The sequence below is a fragment of the Saimiri boliviensis genome, chromosome 12 (genome assembly GCF_048565385.1).
Source record: "Saimiri boliviensis isolate mSaiBol1 chromosome 12, mSaiBol1.pri, whole genome shotgun sequence".
In the NCBI taxonomy this organism is placed as follows: Eukaryota; Metazoa; Chordata; class Mammalia; order Primates; family Cebidae; genus Saimiri; species Saimiri boliviensis.
In genome coordinates this window covers 27,051,980-27,073,759 of record NC_133460.1, presented here as the reverse complement: position 1 = coordinate 27,073,759, position 21,780 = coordinate 27,051,980, and the positions used below count along the sequence as shown (strand labels likewise).

At 42.0% G+C, this 21,780-nt stretch overlaps 1 protein-coding gene across 2 annotated transcripts in view; it reads right to left on the bottom strand.

Moving 5' to 3' along the window:
* The window catches only part of FRMPD2 (FERM and PDZ domain containing 2), a 126,820-nt gene that overhangs the window by 98,914 nt on the left and 6,126 nt on the right, over window positions 1-21,780 (bottom strand). For both annotated transcript variants that reach the window (XM_074382147.1, XM_003929971.4), the window contains exons 2-3: window positions 4,187-4,312; window positions 1,666-1,823 (exon numbers count right to left, since the gene is read on the bottom strand). In XM_074382147.1, coding sequence (XP_074238248.1) covers window positions 1,666-1,823; window positions 4,187-4,312 — 284 coding nt within the window. The remainder of the gene's footprint in view (window positions 1-1,665; window positions 1,824-4,186; window positions 4,313-21,780) is intronic.

Genomic DNA, 21,780 nt, shown 5'->3' with positions numbered 1-21,780 from the left:
TAACACAGGTACATCCGAAAGTGGAGCCTGAGGCAAGGGTTTAGTGCAGACCCTTCATTCAGGAGCTGCAAGCCCAGGGCAATGAGAGTGAAGAGAAAAGAGGAAGGGAGGCAGGGACCAACGTGACATGCAGGATCAAAATGCTAGTCACCTCCTTACAACAAGCAACAGAGCACAGCAGGAAGGGCAGCAGACAGGGCTTCCTAGCACTCAGGACTTCTCTAGAAGGCTTGCAAGGCTTACACATCACAAAGTCATCCACAAGAGAAAGAGGAGGGAAATGGATTCTCTAGTTCCCTCCAGACTTTTGTTCACCACTGGCTAAGTTTCCTCTATAAGAAGCTAGCTCCCCTGCATTCTCAGGTTGCATTGGCATTGGCAGTCATGCAGAAAGCCCAATCCCAGGGTTCAAGATGTGATATCTTAGCTGAGCCCAGGGTATAGGAGGCAACTTGGTGTAGGTGGAGCCAAGAGACCCAAACAGATCTGAGAGGCGCCCAAATCTGTGTTCAGTCCAGGAATCAGTGATTCACCCCTGGGGTCCTGGCAGTGTAAGAAGGTGTGTGGGCTTGGATGCCAGAGTGACTTCCAGAATGCCAGAGGGGAGGGGGTGCCAGAGCTGGGGCCACTGTGACTGGAACTCTCATGCTTTCACTGTTGCGATCTGACTTAGAGACACGTGGACCCAGATGTCTTCCAAACCAAATCTGGAAGCTACCAAGGCCCCAGTCTCTGCCTTTCAGAGCCTGGAGGGAAAGCAGCCCGCATTCCAGGATACCTCCTGAAGGGGGCAGCACTTTCACGGCTGCCCTTTTCCCATGAAAGGGCAAGGAAGAAGAAACAGAATTCGCTGAGTAAACACCCACCATGCCCCATCCAGTGTTGTCTGTCTGCCTTGCACCATTCTCTCCTTCAAGAGAATTAAAATGCTCTTAGAAATTAAAAATGATGTTTACTGGAAACTTTTGCTATTCATAAGCAAAATAGGTCCAAAGCAGGAAAATCAAAAATCTCCACTGATGTTGCCATCCAGAAATAATCACTGTAGACACTTTGGTGTATTTATTTTTAGAACTTCCTCTCTCTCTCTTTCATTCTCTCTAACCAAACTTGGATAATATTATGTGTGCATATATTGAATTTTTTTTCAAGTCATTAAATAAGCTTCTATGCCTCATTTTAATGCTGTTTTGTCTCATGTCCTCTCTCACTGACTATTTAGCTTGTTTCCAATTTATCACTAATGTCAGCAACATGACAATCAGCACTGCTGCAGCTAAATCCATCCTTACTTGTGCCTTCGGATAAATTCCTAGTTGGGCCATTTTAAGCTGTCTTGCTACCTACTGCCAATGGTACCAATGTGGAAGACCACTTAACCACAGCTTTTCAACACTTCTTTTTAAATATTGAAATTAGCCAATATAATGTGGGGTTGAGCCACATTAACCCCACTTTACCAATGCAGAAATTGAGGCTCAGAGAAGTAGACTTGCCCTTGTCCATGAGCTAGTAAGTTGCTGACGAGAAAGCCTGGGAATAAAATGCTCAAACCCACTTTGCTTTGGTGTTGACAGTCAAGCTCTGCAAGGCTGAGCTGGGAGCTGGGGATGCGGCCGGGACGGTCACGGGACTCAGGAGCTGCAGAGGAGATGGACAGCTTACCTGAGATGCATCAGACTGCTCATCCTCGCTCTGTCCCTGTAGCAGTTCAGGGGCCTTGAAAGGAGCAGCCTCTATGTGAGAAACATGGCCTTGGAAAGAAAGGCGTCCAGCTGCAGAAAGCAGGGCTGACCAGGGGCAGATTACATAGTCCGATGAATCTGAAACCAAGCCAATGATGGGGCTGTAGAGACAGAGCTTTTCCATCTGGGGGGCCAGGGTAGGACTGTGCCCAGCAGGTGCCTGGTGGTACCCACCTCTGGGACTGAATGTGGGCAAGAACTGGAGGAGACATGGAACAGAATAAATTCAACCCTAATGCATGGGAACACGTATCATAAAAGGTGGCTGTGGCCATGGCAGGAAGTTAGCACCTGCATCCAAATTCACCCATGGCCCAAGAGTCTCAAGGTAAAAGATAAAGAAAGGTCAGGCCCACCTGGAATTTCTAGAGCCAGACCAGGACCCAAGGCAGCTGGTCTTCTGGGAGCCCTGTAGCTGTACATCAGAACCCCCAGGGTAGGGAAGAGGGAGAAGATGACGCTGGAGGCACAGATGACAGCCTCCTCCATCAGTCCATGCTGGGACCCATCACCCTCACAGAACATGTGTGATCTTTCACGCCAGGAGCCTCTGCTGCATGCACGACAACCCTCAAGCATGTGTGACCTTTGAGTTGACACCTGAGTGTGGGCACTCAGCGTTTTTTCTGGAGCTTAATGCCTAGGAGCGCCATAGTCATCCTTGGAGACCTCTCCCTTAGGTCTCTCCTGTACTGAGAGCTCAGTGTGCAGCTTTCTCAGTAGAGGGCGCTGGAGAGACACTGCAGGAGTTCTTAACTCTCACAGTTTCTGGAGTTTAGTGTGAGACCACCTGGAGGTAGCACTCTGCACAAAACACACGCCCAGGACAGAAGGTCCCCAGGCCACCTCAAGGCCTGAACTAGATATGTGACAACCTTCTCAAGTCTACACAAGACCCCAGCAGGCCTCCTGCCCACACCAACCCTAAGAAAGGTGACTCATCTGAGCCCACCTACACTCCAAAGTCTCCCCCCGACCCCCAGCAGCTCTGCTTGCTCACCGCCTGGCCACCAGCGGCTATTGCCTGAGCCGTGACTGCAGATCACCACTGGCTGAGCACACCAGCAAATTCCACCGTCATCATGGACTGCAAGCACAGCTCCGAACCCCAAACCGGGAAGGGGGCTTCCCTTCAAAGTTCATCCCTCACTGGGCACCTGCCCTCAGCCCTAGGAGACCCAGTAGCATTTTCTTTTTCTTTTTCTTTCTTTTTTTTTGAGACTGAGTTTTGCATTCTTGTCGCTCAGACTGGAGTGCAATGGTACAATCTCTGCTCACTGCAACCTACGCCTCCCAGGTTCAAGCAATTCTCCTGCCTCAGCCTCCCAAATAGCTGGGATTATAGGCACACACCACCACACCTGGCTAATTTTTTTTTTTTTTTTTTTTTTTGCATTTTTAGTAGAAACAGGGTTTCGCCATGTTGGCCAGACTGGTCTTGAACTCCTGACCTCAGGTGATCCACCTGCCTTGGCTCTCAAATTCCTGGGATTATAGGCATGAGCCACCACAACCCATGAGCATTTTCCTATGCCTTACAGTTACTATTCAAATACAACTTAATAATTCTTCCTATTAACCTCCCCTGTTTAGACCACAGGGTAGGTCTGCCTTCTTTTGTTTGTTTGTTTTGTTTTGTTTCTTGAGATGAAGTCTTGCTCTGTTGCTCAGACTGGAGGGCAGTGGCAAAATCTTGGCTCACTGCAACCTCTGCCTCCCAGGTTCAAGCAATTCCCCTGTCTCAGCCTCCCAAGTAGCTGAGATTACAGGTGGGTGCCACCACACCTGGCAATTTATTTATTATTATTATTGTGTTTTTGTTTTTGTTTTTTTTTGTATTTTTAGGAGAGACAGGGTTTTACCATGTTGGCCAGGCTGGTCTCAAACTCCTGACCTCAGGTGATCTGCCTACCTCGGCCTCCCAAAGTGTTGTGATCACAGGCGTGAGCCACCACACCTGGCCAGGTCTGCCTTCTGATGAGGCACGGACTAGTACAGCATCTGGCGAACAGAGTGTAGGGGTGTCCTGGGTGACCGCCCCCTGCCTCTCATCTCTGGCTATGCCCAGAGACAGTCCCCATGTGCTGTTAGATGGCCACAGAACCTCAGTCACTCTCTTCCTGAAACCTCCTGGCTTTGCATGCCTGGAAATGCTTCAACACCAAGGCAGAAGCAAAGCCTTTCTTTCAACGCTGCAACGTGGCATGGGTCCCAGAGACAGGCCTGCCCTCCCAGTGCAGCTCCATGGGTGGGTGCTGTTTGTCTACTCATTCTAATACCTCAGACTAATCACAGATCAAGAAGCAGTAACCTTGTTCTGTGCTCTCAGAGGTTGATGAGAAAAACATTTTTTTAAAGCAGCAGCAGCAGCCAGAACTATGTTTGTGTGGGAAGCTTCACATTCAGCTCCCCGTGACTTGACCACCCAAACACACTCTTACCGCTGCGGAGGTCTTCCAGGAGCTGCTCAGCAGCCAGGGACAGGAGGGACCAGATTTCCTCCTCAGACAGAGCTTCACCCCTGACCTGCAGGGCGCTGGCCAGCGTCACAGAGGACAGGCTCATGCCTACAAAAAAGACATGCATGTGACAGAGACCCTGTAATGTTCAGGAACAGGTCTGGCCCCATACTCAACACTCTGGCTCAGCCAGCCACGGTCCGGCCACTCATGGTACACCGGCACTGTGTTTTGATCCCCTGCATCCCTGGGGTCAGCCACAGGGCCAAGCACACAGAGACGTTAAAGATATGTTACTTAGGGGACTGGCCAGGCTGGCTGGTTAGTTCTCAGTGAATGAGTAAACAAGCAGACTCCCAAATGAAAGGTTAAATGAATAAATAAATGAATGACCAAAAGAAGCATGAGAATAGCACCTCCCAGTTGGGCACGAGCTGTTGCAGAGAGTAACTTACACCTGGGTAGTGTGGGGCCTCCTCTCCTTCTCTGTCTGGGGAAGTTAGCTAACCACTTTTGCCTGCAATGCATGATTCACATCTTTCATCTCTGGCTGCCACATGCAGAGTTAGATCTGGTGCCAATACCAGCCCTTTCTCCAGCACCCGCCTGAAGTGCCAGCAAGACTTACTAGACAGAAGTATGAGCCCCATGTTTCAGAAAGGGGCAGCCTCGGAGAAACTGGAGGAGGCTGAAGAGAGCTAGTCTTCTCTTCCCTCTCTTCTGGGAAGTAGGGCCTTTAGACCAAAGCTGACGTTTAAATGTCTATCTCCCTGCAAAGCTGCCACCCACTAATCTCCAGAGACCCAGGTGCTGGGTGGCACAGGAAGAAGCCAGCCGGGCTTTTCCTAATCCATTACATCCTCACTGATCTTTCTCTACAGCCAGAGCTCAAGCAGGGAGGGTGTACGGTGTCAGGCGCGAGATGCAGAGCACGTAGAGGCATCCCCATCCCCATTAGCACACTCATCCAAGCTCTGCTCCCCAGCTGCCCAGCTCCCTGCAGACACCTCTGCCACCAGCCTCCTCCAGCCTTAAGAAGAGAGGCAGGTTCCAAGAGAAAGAGGCTTGCTCTGCCACGTCTCCCTGGGGCAGGAAGGGAGCCACAGCGGGACCCCCTCAGGAAGCTTGGCCTGTGAACTGTCACTTATCACAAGGAGTCTATGAAGAAGGGACTAGCGTTTCCATTTACAGACAGGAAAGAAGTCCAAGGTAATCAGGTAAAAAGTCATGATTTCGAAGCTGAACTCCAGGCCCTCCGTCTTTTTCTTATTTGTTTCTTTTCTTTTTCTTTCCTTTCCTTTTTTTTTTTTTCTTTTCTTTTTTTAATCTCTCCTCTCTTTTTATAAAGTGTTTGAGACTTATGGACTAGGCATTCCCATTCCACCACAGGTTTCTAACTCTCTATAACCACATGAAAGCTTGCTTATTAAAGATAAAAATGGGGAAGAACAAGACCGTGATTCTTAGAAAAATCTCTAAATCCCAAAATAAAATATTGAATGGGGGAGCTTTTCTTAAATTGCTTTATGACTAGACAAAAATTCACTACAAGTCTTCTAGGCTGGTGTGGCTAGTTACAACCTTTATTTCAGTACAATAATTCAATGGCGGGGGGGGGACAAACTTTTCAACAAATATTGCTAGATCCATCAGGGAAAAAAGCTGAACGCGAGCCTAAACCTTAGACCTTATGCAAAAATTACTTTAAAATAAACCATAGATTGAATGTAGAACATACAACTGTAAACTTTGAGCAGGGAGGAATGGGAGGAAATATTCAGGACTCATCACAAACAAGGACTCCCCAATACGATGAACAGCTGATTTCTCATTAAAAACCTTATGGAGGCCAAAAGGCAGTTGGATGACATATGGATATGGTCTTAAATAGCCACAGCAGCCTAGAAGACTTAATACATTTTTTTTTTTTTTAGTTACAAAGCAATTAGAAAAACCCCACACAATATCAAAATATGCTTTTGATATTTTATCAAAATACTTGGAGGGAAGGCTGTCAAATAAGAATTTGGTAGACAACAAAGCAATCAATCCTTCGAAATTGAAAGAGAAATTGAGACATATCCATATAAACAAAAACCATGCGAATTTGTTGCTAGCACACCCTTCCCACTGGGAACTACTAACAGGAGTCCTTCAGACTGAAAGAAAAGACACTAGACAGTAACTCAAACACACAGGATCAAACGAGAGCACCAGTGAAGATAATAACACAGGTAAATGTAAAAGACAATAAAAATGTGTTTTGATTGGAACCCTTTTTTCTCTTATTAGAATTTTTTAAAAGGAGCATCCAGCATCTGGAAAAACACATAATTGATATGGTTTGCCAATCAAGCATCCTTCTTTTTTAAAAAGCAAAGAGTCACCTGAGGCTTGAAGTTGCTGTTCTTATTACTGGAAGTGTCAGGATCACAACTTCCATATCAAATATAACCATGAGCCAGGAGTCAGTTACAGAAAACTACTCATCATCCTTTCAATTAAAAAAAAAAAAAAAAGAAGCTGTCATGCTTGTTCCCATGTACACTCTCATGGTTCCCAGAGAGTGCAGGAGCCTGGGAACCAACCACAGCTCTGAATTTCCCTGACTGGCCTGGGGATTACAGTGTGGGTTATGCATGCTCTGCCAGCTAGCAGGTAGGCCATGAATTGTATTGCTGCTAGGCAAAAATGCAAACTCCTATACTTGACCTGAGAGGTCTGGCAGGCAGACAGGGTCTGCCACCTCTCCGACTCCACTTCCCACCTCCCTGTTCCTTGCTTACCTCCCTCTTCTTACGTTCCCACTTCCCACACCCCTGTCCCTTGCTTACCATGTTCCTCCCTCACCATGTTCCGTCACACTGGGCTTGTGATAAATTATGAAGTAAGACATTCCTCCACACTAGCCCACCAGCCCTCAAGAACCAGCCTGGACTCACAGTTAACATTGTAATCTCTGTGTGATATTGTGAATAGTACTTCAAAGTCCACTGCTACTTCCTTGAATGACACTAACAAGCAACACTGCCATAGCATTTACGGTATGCCAGGCACTGTTCAGAGTGCTTTATATGCTAACTCATTTAAGCTTCATGACAGCCTTCTGAAATAGGGCCCCCTTTTACAGATGAGGAAACTGAGGGACAGAGAGATTAAGTGACTTGGCCCATGTCACATAGCTTGGACTTGGGTTTATGCTCTTGGTGTCTGAGGCAGGGCTCTTCCCCACTGTATTATGCTGGCTGTGGAAATGCTGTGAAGCACTTTATGGAGCTTGTAATCTCAGGCTATGAAACAGTCACCAGCCTTTAGCCATCACACCAAGATGTCTCTGGGCTTCTCTCCAATTTTTTCATGGTCTGGTGGGCTGTATCATGTACTGAAAAGGGGATCATTAGCTATGTAAAGGATGCAGGGATCCCACGCACAGATAGATCTGACACTGAGGGTGTGCTGGGAAAGCATCCAGTCAATGGGCATTCCTTTGGGGGCCCCTCTACCACCCCAGCCCTTATCTCTCATGCAACGTCCCAGATCTCACCTACGTGGACGAACCCTCTGTACTGACCAGTATCTGAAGGTGTCTGGGCTCATGTAGTAGCATAGAAATCCTCTTTGCCATTTGAGACTCCACTAGCCCATCCAGAAGCTTCCTCAGGCCCTTTCCAGTGAGTTCCCAGACTGAGGAGCATCCTGCCCGCCAGGACTCACTTTTGTTGGCCTGGTCCAGTAGCAGCCCCTCTCCCTGGCCTGCCTCAGGCTGGAATCTTTTCCCCTGCCCTTGATCTTTAGTGCTTCCACTTGGGCCTCCCTCTTCCATGTGCCATGGCAACAGCAGCCCTGAGCTTCATCAGTGAGGCTGTCCCTACAGCCTGGCCTCAGCCATCACTACATTTAATAAATACTCATCAAAGACCTAGTATATTTCAAGCTCTGTACTACGAGTAGAATGAGGAACAATGTTAACATCCTATCCTGAGAGGCTTGGGAATGGGCAGAGGGAGACAGAGGACAAGAAGGTAAGCAAATAAGACAATTCTGTAGAATGACGGACTATGAAGTAGCAAAGGTGATGCACTGTCGCAAGCCTTTGGTGTGGGGGACATCTTAGCTGAAGTGGTCAAGGAAGGCACCTCCAAGAGGTGCCACTGAAGCTGAGATTTGGAGGTTGAGAAGGCACCAGCCATGGGAAAAACTTCCCAGGTAGAGGGAAGAGCAAGCACGGAATCCCAGAGTTTGGCAGATCCTGAAAACTGAAAGAAGCCCACCCGTGGTGAGGGAGATCAGGGTGGTAAATGAGGGGTGGGGAGGTGGGAGGTGGTGTTGGAGAGGTGAGCAGGCCCTGTCTGCTTGCAGACCTCTTAGGTCGAGGAAAAGGGTTTGCATTTTGGCCTAGGAGCAATATGAATCTTGGCCTACCTGCTGGTTTCCAGAGCATATGCAACTCACACGGCAGAGCCAAGGAGAAGCCTTTGACACTGGCCTGCGGCTGAGTATTAACTAGAAGGAAGGGAGAGTTCTGGAGGGCTGGCTAGCTAACACCTTAGCTCATCTGATGGTCACCAGTCCTGTAAATGGGGACGATTTTAATCAAGGGCGAGGCTTGCATCTGCTCCCTGTCCCTGCACACCCCCAGGAAGAATCCTTGGATCCATGTCCCCTAGTGAGCTGCCCAGTCGACTCCTGAGTGTCAGCTGCAGGGCTCAGCCACCTCCCCCAGGGAGCACACCATACGCATTTGTTGCCAAGATACTTTGCAGCATTTGTAAAGTGCCGGCTTCTGAAGAAGTAAGATTCTCTGTTCCTCCTAATCGTGTATTGATTGACTGAGTGTATAGTGGCTTTTGAACTGTGAGATTTTGGTCACATTTCAGTGTTCTGTCTTCATTCATCTCCCCTCCCCAGCTCACCATCAAGCCACTATACACAACCTCTGGCCTTCATCTCTGTGGCTGGTTAGTAAGATTGACAACCGTCTGGAACGCTGGAATGCCCTGGAGACACCCCTGTAACGGGACAGAACTTGGACCAAGGTCTCAGAGGCCTCTAAGGATCTTTCCAGCTCTGGAGCCCACGGTGCCACTGCCCAGGAGGAGAAGGAGTGGAACCAGGGGAAGCAGAGGAGGCCTTACAGGACGGGGACGAGGCACAGGACTCCTGGCCTCATGGGTCAGGTGACCAGGCCACTGTCTCTCCTTGGAACACTCCTTGTTTCTCCAAACTCCTGGCTGGCCCTCACCTCCTCCACATTCTTTCTCCCTCTCAGGGTCCCTGAAGTGTTGTCCCTCAGGATTCTATTTGAGGACCTGTGTGGTTTCCTATGGTTTCTATAACAAATTACCACAAATCTCACAGATTAACACAACAGAAATTTATTATCTCATAGTTCCAGAGACAAGAAATCCAAAATCCGTTTGACTGGGCTGAAGTCCGGGTGTCCACAGGACCATGGTCCCTCCACGGGCTCCAAAGGAGAATCCTTCCCCCACCTCCTCCTCTGGCTTCTGCCAGCTGCCCACATTCCTCAGCTGTGGCCATGGCACTCCAGTCTCTGCCTCTGTGGTCACATCGCCTTCTCTTCTTCTGTTTTAAATCTCCCCCTGCCTCCCTTTTATAGACATCTATGATTCTAGTTAAGTTCCATTTAGATAATCCAAGGCAATCTTCCCATCTCAAGAGCCTTTTACCCAATTGCATCTGCTGTCTTTCTTCTTCTTTTTTTTTTTTTGCCTGTAACATTCACAGGTCCCACAAATCAGGCCTTTACCTTTTTTAAATTTATGTTTATTTATTTATTGTGACAAAGTTTCACTCTTTCGCCCAGGCTGGAGTGCAGTAGCACGATCTCTGCTTACTGCAACCTCTGCCTCCCAAGTTCAAGCAATTATCCTGCCTTTCAATCTCCCAAGTAGCTGGGATTATAGGCTCCCGCCACCACACTTGGCTAATTTTTGTATTTTCAGTAGAGATGGGGTTTCACCATGTTGGCCAGGCTGGTCTCGAACTCCTGACCTCAAGTGATCCACCCTCCTCCATCTCCCAAAGTACTGGGATTACAGGCATGAGCCACCATGCCTAGCCAACCTTTACCTTTTTGTAGAGGGAGGCTTTATTCAGACCACCCCAAGTTCTTTGTCATCATTCAACAGTCTCTGCCTGTTTTCCTGAAAAAGACATGAGCTTTGCTAGGTTGAATTCTTAGCTCCTTGACCCTGGGCACAGGGCACATACTTACCTCTCTGAGCCTCAGTCTTATCCTCTGGTAAATAGGGCTAATAGCAGCAGTGACCTTATGGACCTGTCCAAGTGGTCGGCGTGTAAAAGGTGATGAGCACATCCTATTTCTTTTCTCTTTTCATCTCCGCTCCAACCATCCAGAAAGGGATTTTAAGCATCAGGGCTGCTGAGCAGCTTCCAACTATGGGATTTTTAAGATATGGTGTTAATTGTTTCCATCTGTCTGCCAGGATTGAGGTGCTATAAACATCCCATTTTCAACCTTAGCAGAATGCCTTAAATATCTCCATGACACCCTAGGAAGGAACCAGGAGGAACGCGGGACTCCCAGGGAATCGAAGCTCTCAGAGTGATCTTTTCCTCTCTTCTCCTTTTTATCCTTCGGTCCCTTTTCATTCCTTCTCCCTCTGGACATTTATTAAAAACCATCTGCCCACGGTCAGACCAGAGACCTGAACAAAACTTTCCAGAAGGCAAACTGCATTTTTCCCCGAAGGAGAAAAAGACTGTCCTGCCTCATCTAGGCCCTAAAGAGTTAAAGGTGTCAAGGCTCTTGTCTGCTGGAACTCTCTGACAGTCAGCTTCCCAGAACCTGACCTTGAGTGAGTGCTGACATTGCATCACTATCACTTTCTCCACACAGACCTTTCCCTGCTCTGTTTTCTACCCCACAGCCCCTGCTTTAAATAGTGGCTACAGCACTGACACAGTATGACCTTGAACAAGGATACCCTCCACACCTCATTTCCCCATCTATAAAACAGAAATGTTAGCTCCTACCTTACAAGGTGGGTGTAAAAAACAACAAGCTAATTAACACAAGAAAGGCAATTGGAGGACGCCCTACCATTCTTGAGGATTCCAACGTGGAATCTTGCATTTATAGATGAAAGGATGCACACTTTCATAATGGATGTGAATTAGTTGAATCCTAACCAATTATACTTGATGATAATGACTTCTAAGGAGAGTAGCTCTTTATAGCTTACAGAGTTTTCAGAGACTTCTGTGATTCACACAGAAAATCCTTAAAGATAGAAAAGGCAAAAATGATTCCCACTTCCAGATGAGTTAACTGAGAATTTAACTGACTTAAAGTCACAAGAGTCACACAGCTAGTAAGGGCTATTTAAATTTCTGCAAGAGTGGAAGGCTAGGGTTGTGAGATAAGAATACTAATTAAAGCCATATGTGTTTAAATTAGTATTCAAATTATTAAAGTTCTGAATTTAAAAAGCAACTTTGTCTTGAACCTTTAAATTTAGTTTAAAGCATTATGTGCTACTATCTAGTGACTTGTATATAAGAACCATTTTGCATGATGTTTGATTAATATGTAATGTATTCATAATATATCTGTTGGTGGTCTTCAGAGAAACAGAACCGGTAGTATGTGAATTTGTGAGTGTGTATGTGAGTGTGTGTCTGTATTTGAGAGAGTATACACACACACACTTGTTTTCTTATCTTAGAGGGAAGGAAGCTAAGGTCACAGCCTGGGGTAATAGACTCACTTCTCATAGAATTATAGAGCACACACACTTCTCTCCCACCTTATCACTACACCACCAGGACTTCTGTATAAGAACAGCTGAAGAACAGCAAGGCCCAGATTCTACTTAAGAAGGAGTTTCCAGGAAAAAGTGAAGACAATAAGGGAGAGAAAAACAAGAACAATCGAAGAAATTGAAGTATCAGATACCTACTGTATTAGGGTTCTCCAGAAAGACAGAACCAGTAAGATTCATGTATATGTATATGTATATGTATATGTATATGTATATGTATATGTACATACATATATGTGTGTGTGTGTGTGTATATATATATATACATATATATGTGTATGTATAGATATACACATACACACACACACACACACACACACACATATATATATATATATATATATATATATATATATATGCAATGTATAATATTGGATAGAATATCCAAGAATTGTGGAACAATTACAAAAGGTATAACATATGTGTAAGGGGATACTCAAAGGAGAAAATGAAAAGGAGTAGAAAAATACATGAAATATTTAAGGTAACAATGGCTAAGAATAGCTAGATCTATACACATATATAGATAGATATTATAGAGGCTGAGAAGTTTTACAATCTGCTTTCCACAAGCTGAAGACCATTGAGACCATTATACCATTATACCACTGAGGCAACTCAATGGCATAATTCAGTCCACGTCTGAAAGCCTAAGAACCACCAAAGCCAATATGTAAATCCCAGTCCCAGAGCAGGGGATGAGATGAGATGTCCATCCATTTATTCCTACCTCACATATCAAGCAGTGAGGTAGGAAAAAAGGGATGAGTGTCTCTTTCCTCTGTCTTTTGTTCTATTCCAGCCCTGAGTAGAATGTATGATGCCCACCCATAGCACAATTCCAACACTGATCTCTCCCAGAAATACCCTCACAGACACATTCCAAAATAACATTTCATCTGGGCAGCCATGGTCTTGTTTAAATTGACACATAAAATTAATTATAATACCTACAGCTATAGCAAACAGTAAACACAGCATTACTCCTAGCCAGATAAATATAAATGCTCTCACTAAAGGCACGTTTATCTCCTATTACCCAATACAACATGTCCAGCTTTCAACAAAAAATACAAGTCATATATACAAACAACGAAAGACTCAGTTTGAATAGACAAAACAAGTGAAAGACCCAGATTCTGAAATAGCAGAAATCTTGGGATTATCATATCAGATATTTAAAATAACTATGATTAATATGCTAAGGGTTCAAATGGAAAAGGCGGGCAAGATGCAAGAATAGATGGGCAACTTAAGCAGAGACCTGGAAATTCTAAAAATAAAAAATTTAAAGTTAGAATCAACAGCATTGTGAGAGAAATGAAGAATGCCTTCAGTGGGCTCACCAGTAGATTGGACACCTTCAAGGAAAGAATCAAGGAGCTTAAAGATGTGTCACTAGAAACTTCCCAAATGGAAACGTGAAGAAAACAAAGAATGAAGAAAAATGGAACAGAATATCCAAGAACTGTGGAACAATTTCAAAAGCTGTCACATTTGCGTAAGGAAATACCAGAAGGGGAAGATGGAAATGAATAGAAAAAAAAATTGAATAATGGCTGAGAATATTTCAAAATTGATAACAGACACCAAACCACAGATATGGAAAGTTCAGAAAGCATCAAGCAGGATAAATAAAAGAAACACATGTACCCCTAAACTTAAAAGTTAAAAAAAAGGTAAATTAATATTCCCCAGCAATAAAAAGAAAGAGAGAGAGAGAAATGTAACTTACAAATAGCAGAAAAAGGATAAATCACTATGGACTTCTCTTCACAAACTATCCAAGTAAAAAGATTGTAGAATGAAATATTTAAAGTGTGAAAGTAAAAAAACTACCAATATAGAACTCTGTATCCTGTAAAGTTATCTTTCAAAGTGAAAAGAAATAAAGACTTTCTCAGACAAACAAAAACTGAATATATTGGTCACCAGTAGGCTTGCCTTGCAAGAAGTGTTTAAAGTTCTTCAGAGAGAAGAAAAATGATACAGAAGAGAAATACAGATCTTAAGCCATTTATTTCCCTTATTCTTAATTGATCTAATAGGTAACCATTTTTTCAAATTATAATAGCAACAATATATTGGGTGATTATACCTTATGAATAAGTAAAATAAATGCCAGTCAGTTATAAAGGCTGGAAGAGAGAAACCGATATTACTCTGTAATAAATACCTGTACTACACATGCGCTATTTGAAAGTGGATTTAAATTTTTTGTAAATGTATACTGCGAACTCTAGAGCAACTACTAGAAATATTTTGAAAAAGAAATATAACTTATAGGCTAAAATAACATGAAATGCTGAATTACAACTAGAGAAGGCAGAAAAGTACAGGAAGATTTTAAAAAGAAACAGAAACCAAGTGCAACAAATAGAAAACAGTTATAAATATGGTGGCTACTAATCTAACAACATCAATAATCACTTAAATATAAAGATCTAAGTATGCCAGTTAAAAGACAGAAACTGACAGAGCAACTTAAAGAACAAAATCCAACTTTGTTGTCTAAAAGAAGCCCCCTTTAAATATAAAGGCACAAATAAGTTAAAAGTAAACAGAAGGAATAAAAAGATTAATTCTAAGAAAACTGAAAGGATGTAAAAAGATATACTATACTAACACAAATAAAAAGAAAGCTGGAGTAACTATCTTAACTTCAGACAAAACAGACTTCAGAATAGAGAAGATTATCAGGAATTAAAAAGGGGCACTACATAATGATAGAAGTCAATGCTCTAAGAAGACATAACAATCTTTGATGCATATGCACTTAATAACAGAGCATCAAAATACTTGAGGTAAAAACTGGTAGAACTGCAAGGTGGAAAAAACAATCTGCTATTACAGCTGGAGACTTCAGCACCACTCTATTAACAGATCCAGCAGGCAGAAAACCAGTAAAGACATAGCTACACTAGGTACACTGCCAAACAACTGGATCTAGTTGATGGCTATAGGCTATAGGCTATAGGCTATTTTATCCAGCAACAGAATACCTGTTCTTTGCAGTTTTACATGGAACATTCACTAAGACATATCACAAATCAGGTCATAAACTAACTTACTTACTTTATTTTAGAAGCACAGAGAACATTTCTTAATTCATTCTATGAGGCTGTAATTGTCCTAATACCAAAACCAGATAAAAACTTTGCAAGAAAGTGAAACTACAGATCAGTATTTATTATTTTTTTTTTGAGACAAGGTCTCATCCTGTTGCCCAGGCTGGAGTACAGTAGCACAATCTTGGCTCACTAGTAACCTCCACCTCCTGGGTTTAAGTATGCTTGTGCTTCAGTCTCCTAAGTAGCTGGGATTACAAGTTTAAAAGTACAGAAATCATACAAAGAATGCTGTCAGTAGAACCAAACTGTAACTCAATAACAGAAAGATAGCCAGAAAATCCTCAACTATTTGGAGATTAAACAACACACTTCTAAACAGCAAATGGGTCAAAAAGGAAATCTCAAGAGAAAATAAAAAATATTTTTAAGTAAACGAAAATGAAAAGACAAGTTAGATACAATGAAGGAAGTACTTGCACAGAGACTTATAACATTAAATGCATATATTAGGACAGAAGAAAAATCTAAAATTAAAAACCTAACCTTCCACCCTTAGGAAACTACAGAAAAAAATAACAACATAAGCCTGAATAAAAGAAAGCAAATAATAATACATTAGAACAGAAATCAATAAAATTGAAAACAGAAAAACAATAGAGAAAACCAACAAAACCAAAAGCAGATTCTTTGAAAACATCAACCAAATTGATAAACCCATAGCCAAGTCACCAAGAGAGAAAAAAAAGAGAGAAGACATAAATAACTAAAATTGAAAATGAAATAAGGGCCATCACTACCAATCTCATGGACATTAAAAAGGGTAATATGCCCACAAATGTAATGACTTAGATGAAATGGACCAATTCCTTGAAAGAGACATCTATCAAAATTCATACAAAGAGAAATAGATCATCTAACTATGCTTAAATGCATTACATAAATTGAATTAATAATTAACAGCCTTTCAAAACATAAAGGACCAGGCCCAAATGATTTTACTGTTAAAGTTTACCAAACATTTAAGGAAAAGATGACACTAATTCTCTACAATCTCTCCCAGAAAACAGAAGCAGAGGAAACATTTCTTAATTCATTCTTTGAGGCTATAATTGCCCTAATACCAAAACCAGATAAAAATTTTACAAGAAGTAAAACTACAGGTCAATATTTTTCATGAACAAGGATGTAAAAATCTTCAAAATATTAGCAAATCAAATCCAACAATGTATAAATATAATACGCATGACTAAGTGAAATTTAATTCTAGTATACAAAGCTGGTTTAACATTTGAAAATTTGTTAATGTAATCCACCACTTTCACAGACTAAAGAAAAATATATATATGATGAAATTTCTTAATGCAAAAAAAGCATTTAACAAAATCCAACAGGAAATCATGATAAAAATGCTCTGCTAACCAGGAATAGAGAGAAATTTCTTCAACTTAATCTTTTTTAAATATGAAAAAAAAAAAATAGTCTACAGCCAACACATTATCTAAGGGTAAGAAACTAGATGCATTCCTGCTAAAATCAGGAAAAAGAAAAAGATGTCCCCTCTCACCATGGGAAGTCCTAGCTAATGTAATAAAACAAGAAAAGGAAATAAAAGGTATATAAATTAGAAGGGAAGAAATAAAGTTATCTCCGTTCAGAGATGACATGATTGTCTATGCATAAAATCTCAAATAATACACAAAAAACCTCCTAGAACTAATAAGTGATTATAGAAACATTCCAAGACAAAAGGCTAATGTAAAAAAAAACTCAACTGTTTTGATTTTAATTAATGTCAGCAATGACAACTGAAATATGAAAGTATAAACACAATATCAATTATTAAATTAACACCAAAGAATTATGAAGTATGTAGAAACGAACTTAACAAAATATGTATAAGATCCCTATAAGGAAAACTACAAAATTCTGATTAAAGAAGTAAAAACGTTTGTTTTAAATATTTTTAAAATCTAAATAAATGAAGAGCATTTTATATTCACCAAGAGAAGGCTCAATGTTGTTAAAATATCAGTTATTCTCAACTTGGTCTCTAGATTTAATCCCAGAAATGTATTTTATGGATATCAACAACTAATTCCAAAATTTAAATGAAAAGGAGTGAAAAAAAGCCTCCTAGAACAAACAACACAATACTGAAGAAGAGGAGCAAAGTTGTAGGACTAATACCATCCAAATTCAAGAGTTACTCTAACAAGGGAATCCTAAGCAAAAGAACAAAGCAGTAGGCATCACGCTACCCAATTTTAAACTACACTACTGGGCTACAGTAACCAAAAGAGCTTGGTACTGGTACAAAAACAGACACATAAACCAATGGAACAGAACAGAGAGTCCAGAAATAAGTCCATACACTACAACCATCTGATCTTCAACAAAGCTGACAAAAGCAATGGAGAAAGGACTCCCTATTCAACAAACGGTGCTAGGATAATGGCTAGCCACATGCAGAAGATTAAAACGAGACTACGTCCTTAAACAAGTATACAAAAATCAACTCAAAATGGATTGAAAACTTAAATGTAAGACTCAAAACTGTAAAAACCCCGGAAAACAAAACCTAGGCAAGACCATTCTGGACACAGTCACTGGCAAAGATTTCATTAGGAAGATGCCAAAAGCAATTGCAACAAAAGCAAAACTTGAAAAACTGATTCTAATTAAACTAAAGAGCTTCTGCACTGCAAAATAAACTACCAACAGACAACCTACAGAATGGGAGAAAATATTTGCAAAATGTGCATCTGACGAAGGTCTAATATTCAGCATCTATAAGGAACTTAAGCAAATTCACAAGAAAAAAACAACCCCATTAAAAAGTGGGCAGGATATGAACAGACACTTGTCAAAGGAAGACATACATGTAACCAATAAGTACATGATAAAAATCTCAATATCACTGATCATTAGAGAAATGCAAATCAAAACCACAATGAGATACCATCTCACACCGGTCAGAATGGCTATTATCAAAAAGTCAAAAAATAACAGATGCTGGTGAGGTTGCAGAGAAAAGGGAATATTAATACACTGTTGGTGGGAGTATAAATTAGTTCAACCTTGTGGAAATCAGTGTAGCAATTCCTCAGAGAATTAAAACCAGAACTACCATTTGACCCAGCAATCCCACTACTGGGTATATACCCAAAGAAATATAAATTGTTGTATCATAAAGACACATGCATGTGTATATTCATTGCAGTAGTATTCACAATGGCAAAGACATGGGATCAATCTAAATGCCCATCAAGGGTAGACTGGAAAAAGAAAATGTTTTATATATCTATATAATGTAATACTATGCAGCCATAGGAAAGAATGAGATCATGTCCTTTGCAGGAACATGGTTGGAGTAGGAGGCCATTAACCTTAGAAAACTAACACAGTAACAAAAAATCAAATACCACATGTTCTCACTTATAAGTGGGAACTCAGTGAGGAGAACATATGGACACAAAGAGAGGAAGAGTGGACACTGGGTCCTATTTGAGGGTGAAGACTGGGAGAAGGAAGAGCAGCATGAAAAAATTACTATTGTGTCCTAGGCTTAGTACTGTACAACAAAACAATCTGTACAACAAACCCTGGTGACACAAGATTACCCTGTAAGAAACATGCACATGTACCCCTACACCTAAAATAAAGGTTTAAAAAGTAAAATAAAAAATAAAAACTTTTTTTTTTTTTTTTTTTTTTTTGAGTAGGAGTTTCACTCTTGTTACCCAGGCTGGAGTGCAATGGCGTGATCTTGGCTCACCGCAACCTCCGCCTCCTAGGTTCAAGCAATTCTCCTGCCTCAGCCTCCTGAGTAGCTGGGATTACAGGCGCGTGCCACCACGCCCAGCTAATTTTTTGTATTTTTAGTAGAGACGGGGTTTCACCGTGTTGACCAGGATGGTCTCGATCTCTCGACCTTGTGATCCACCCTCCTCGGTCTCCCAAAGTGCTGGGATTACAGGCTTGAGCCACCGTGCGCGGCAATAAAAACTTCTAACATGCATTCTTTAGTTTAAAAAAAGAGTTACAATAAAGTACATTAATCTGGAGAATGTGATGTTGGTGAAAGAATACACAAAGGGATTAAAGGAACAAAACAGAGAGCCAAAAAATTAGAACCAACATATACATTTAACTGATCTTTGACAAAGAAGCAAAAGCGTTAGTCTTGAGATAGTCTTTTCAACAAATGGTCAGCAAGGGCCTAGAGGAGAGCCCAGATTGTACATAGTCATAGTCATTTCCTCCACACAGTCATTTCAGAAAAGACCGGGTGGGAGCCGAAGCTCTCATTCCCACCTAGTGGTGACTTGCATCACCTCCTAGACGTCACCTGTAGCTGGTGATAACAAGGTGCCCTTTGGCCTCCCCACTGGGGTGGTGCCAGGGAAGGTGTAGCAGACGGTCAGGACTTTCACCACCCCCTGAAGTGTTGCATGAGGAGCGGTAATAAGGTGCCCCTGACTCACCTAGCAAGGGTGGTATCAGCAGATGGCTAGAGGGGAGCCAGAACAGTTACCCCTTAGTAGCAATAATAAGATGCCCTCAATGTGTGGTCTAGACTTCCATTTTTACCTGGAAGTAATGAGGCAGAGTACTTCTGTCAATACAGTATCATGGAACATGTGCTAAAATGCAGATGTAATTGAGGCCCAGATTTTTATATCATAGCACCCAAACATCTTGGATCCAATCGCTATTATTCAGGTGTCCCCAAACTACGGCCCGCGGGCCACATGCGGCTCCCTGAGGCCATTTATCCAGCCCCCCGCCGCACTTCAGGAAGGGGCACCTCTTTCATTGGTGGTCAGTGAGAGGAGCACAGCATGTGGCGGCCCTCCAACGGTCTGAGGGACAGTGAACTGGCCCCCTGTGTAAAAAGTTTGGGGACGCCTGCTATTATTCATCATATCAAGAACCAGGAAAGTCTCAACTTGAGTGAAAAAAGACAACAGAAGCCAGTGCCAAGATGACACCGATGTTAGAATTATCTGACTAGGATTTTCATGAGCAATGACAAGCACAATTATAACAAATGAAGAAAGGCTCAACAAAGAAATGTACAGAACCAAATAGAAATTTTAGAACTGAAAAATACAATACCAACATTAGAAACACTATGGGTGGGCTCAACAGCAGAATGGAGAAGACTGAGTAGGCAATCCATGAATTGAGAAGAGAACAAGAGAAATTACCCAATTGGACAACAGACATCAAAAGGCATTTCTGCATCAAAGGGCATTATCAAGAAAGTGAAAAGACAATCCGCAGAACAGCAGAAAACGTTGGCAAATCATCAATCTGATAAGGGTTTAGTAGCTGGAATATATAAAGAACTCCTACAATTCAGTAACAAAAACACAAAATCCAATTTCAAAATGGACAAAGGACTCCAACAGATATTTCTGCAAATAATATATGTGAATGTTCATAGCAACATTATTTATAACCAAAAAGTGGAAACAATTCAGTGTCAATCATGGGATGAATGGATAAACACAATGTAGTCCATTCATATAATGGAATATTACTCAACCATAAAAAGGAATCAAGTACTGATACATGCTACAGCATGCACAGACCTTGAACACATTATGCTAAAGTAAAAGAAGCCAGATGTAAAAACTTACATATTGTGTAATTCCATTTATATAAAATATCCAGAATAAACAAATCCATAGAGGCAGAAAGTAGATTTAGGTGCCGTGCTTAATGTGGAGTGCTTACATGTAGGATGTCTATAGAAGTTTCAAAACTTAACAGCAGAAAGTAAACAATCCAATTAGAAAAATGAGCAAATGGCTTGGAAAGACATTTCACTGAAGATATACACATGGCGGATAAGCATATGACAAGATGTTCAACATCACCGGCCATAAGGGGAAGGCAAATGAAGTCTATAAGGAGATTCCTGCCTACCTATATGACAGGAAAAAAAAAAGCAAAGTGATAATGCCAAATGCTTAAGAGAATGCAGAGAAACTGGATCTCTCCTAAGTTGCTGGTGGGCATGTAAGTGGTACAGCCACTTTAGAAAACAGTTTGTCAGTTTCTTTTAAAAAAGAGAAAAAGTGAACATACCCTTACTATACAACTGAGCAATTGTGCTTCTGTGCACCTATCCCAGAGAAACAAAAACGAATATCCACGCAGAAATCTGCATATGAACATGTGTTATTTGTAATAGCAGCTTTATTTGTGACAGCCAAAAACTGCTAACAATCAAAACGTCCTTCATCTTTGAATGGTTAAACAGATTGTAGCATCTTCATACCGTGGAATACTACTCAGCAATAAAGAGCAAATTATCGATACATGCAACAGCTTGGATAGATCTCAAGGCATTAGGCTGAGTGAGAAAAGCCAGTCTCAAAAGGCCACTTATTGTGAGACTGATTACAGAGATGGTAGGGGCAGAGTGGCAGGGAGTAGAACAGGAGCCTGGGGAGATCTTTGTGGCAATAGAATAGTTTTGCATCTTGATTGATAAATCCACACGTGTGTTACAATGGCATAGTAGTTTGTACACACATTGTACCAATGTCAAATGTCCGGGTTTGCCACTGTGCTGCAGTAGGGTAATATATAATCACTGGGGGCCGCTGGGGAAAGGGTATAGGAACTTCTCTGTGCTCTTTGCAACTTTTTGCAATTTCTTATCCAACCATATATAAAAATAAAA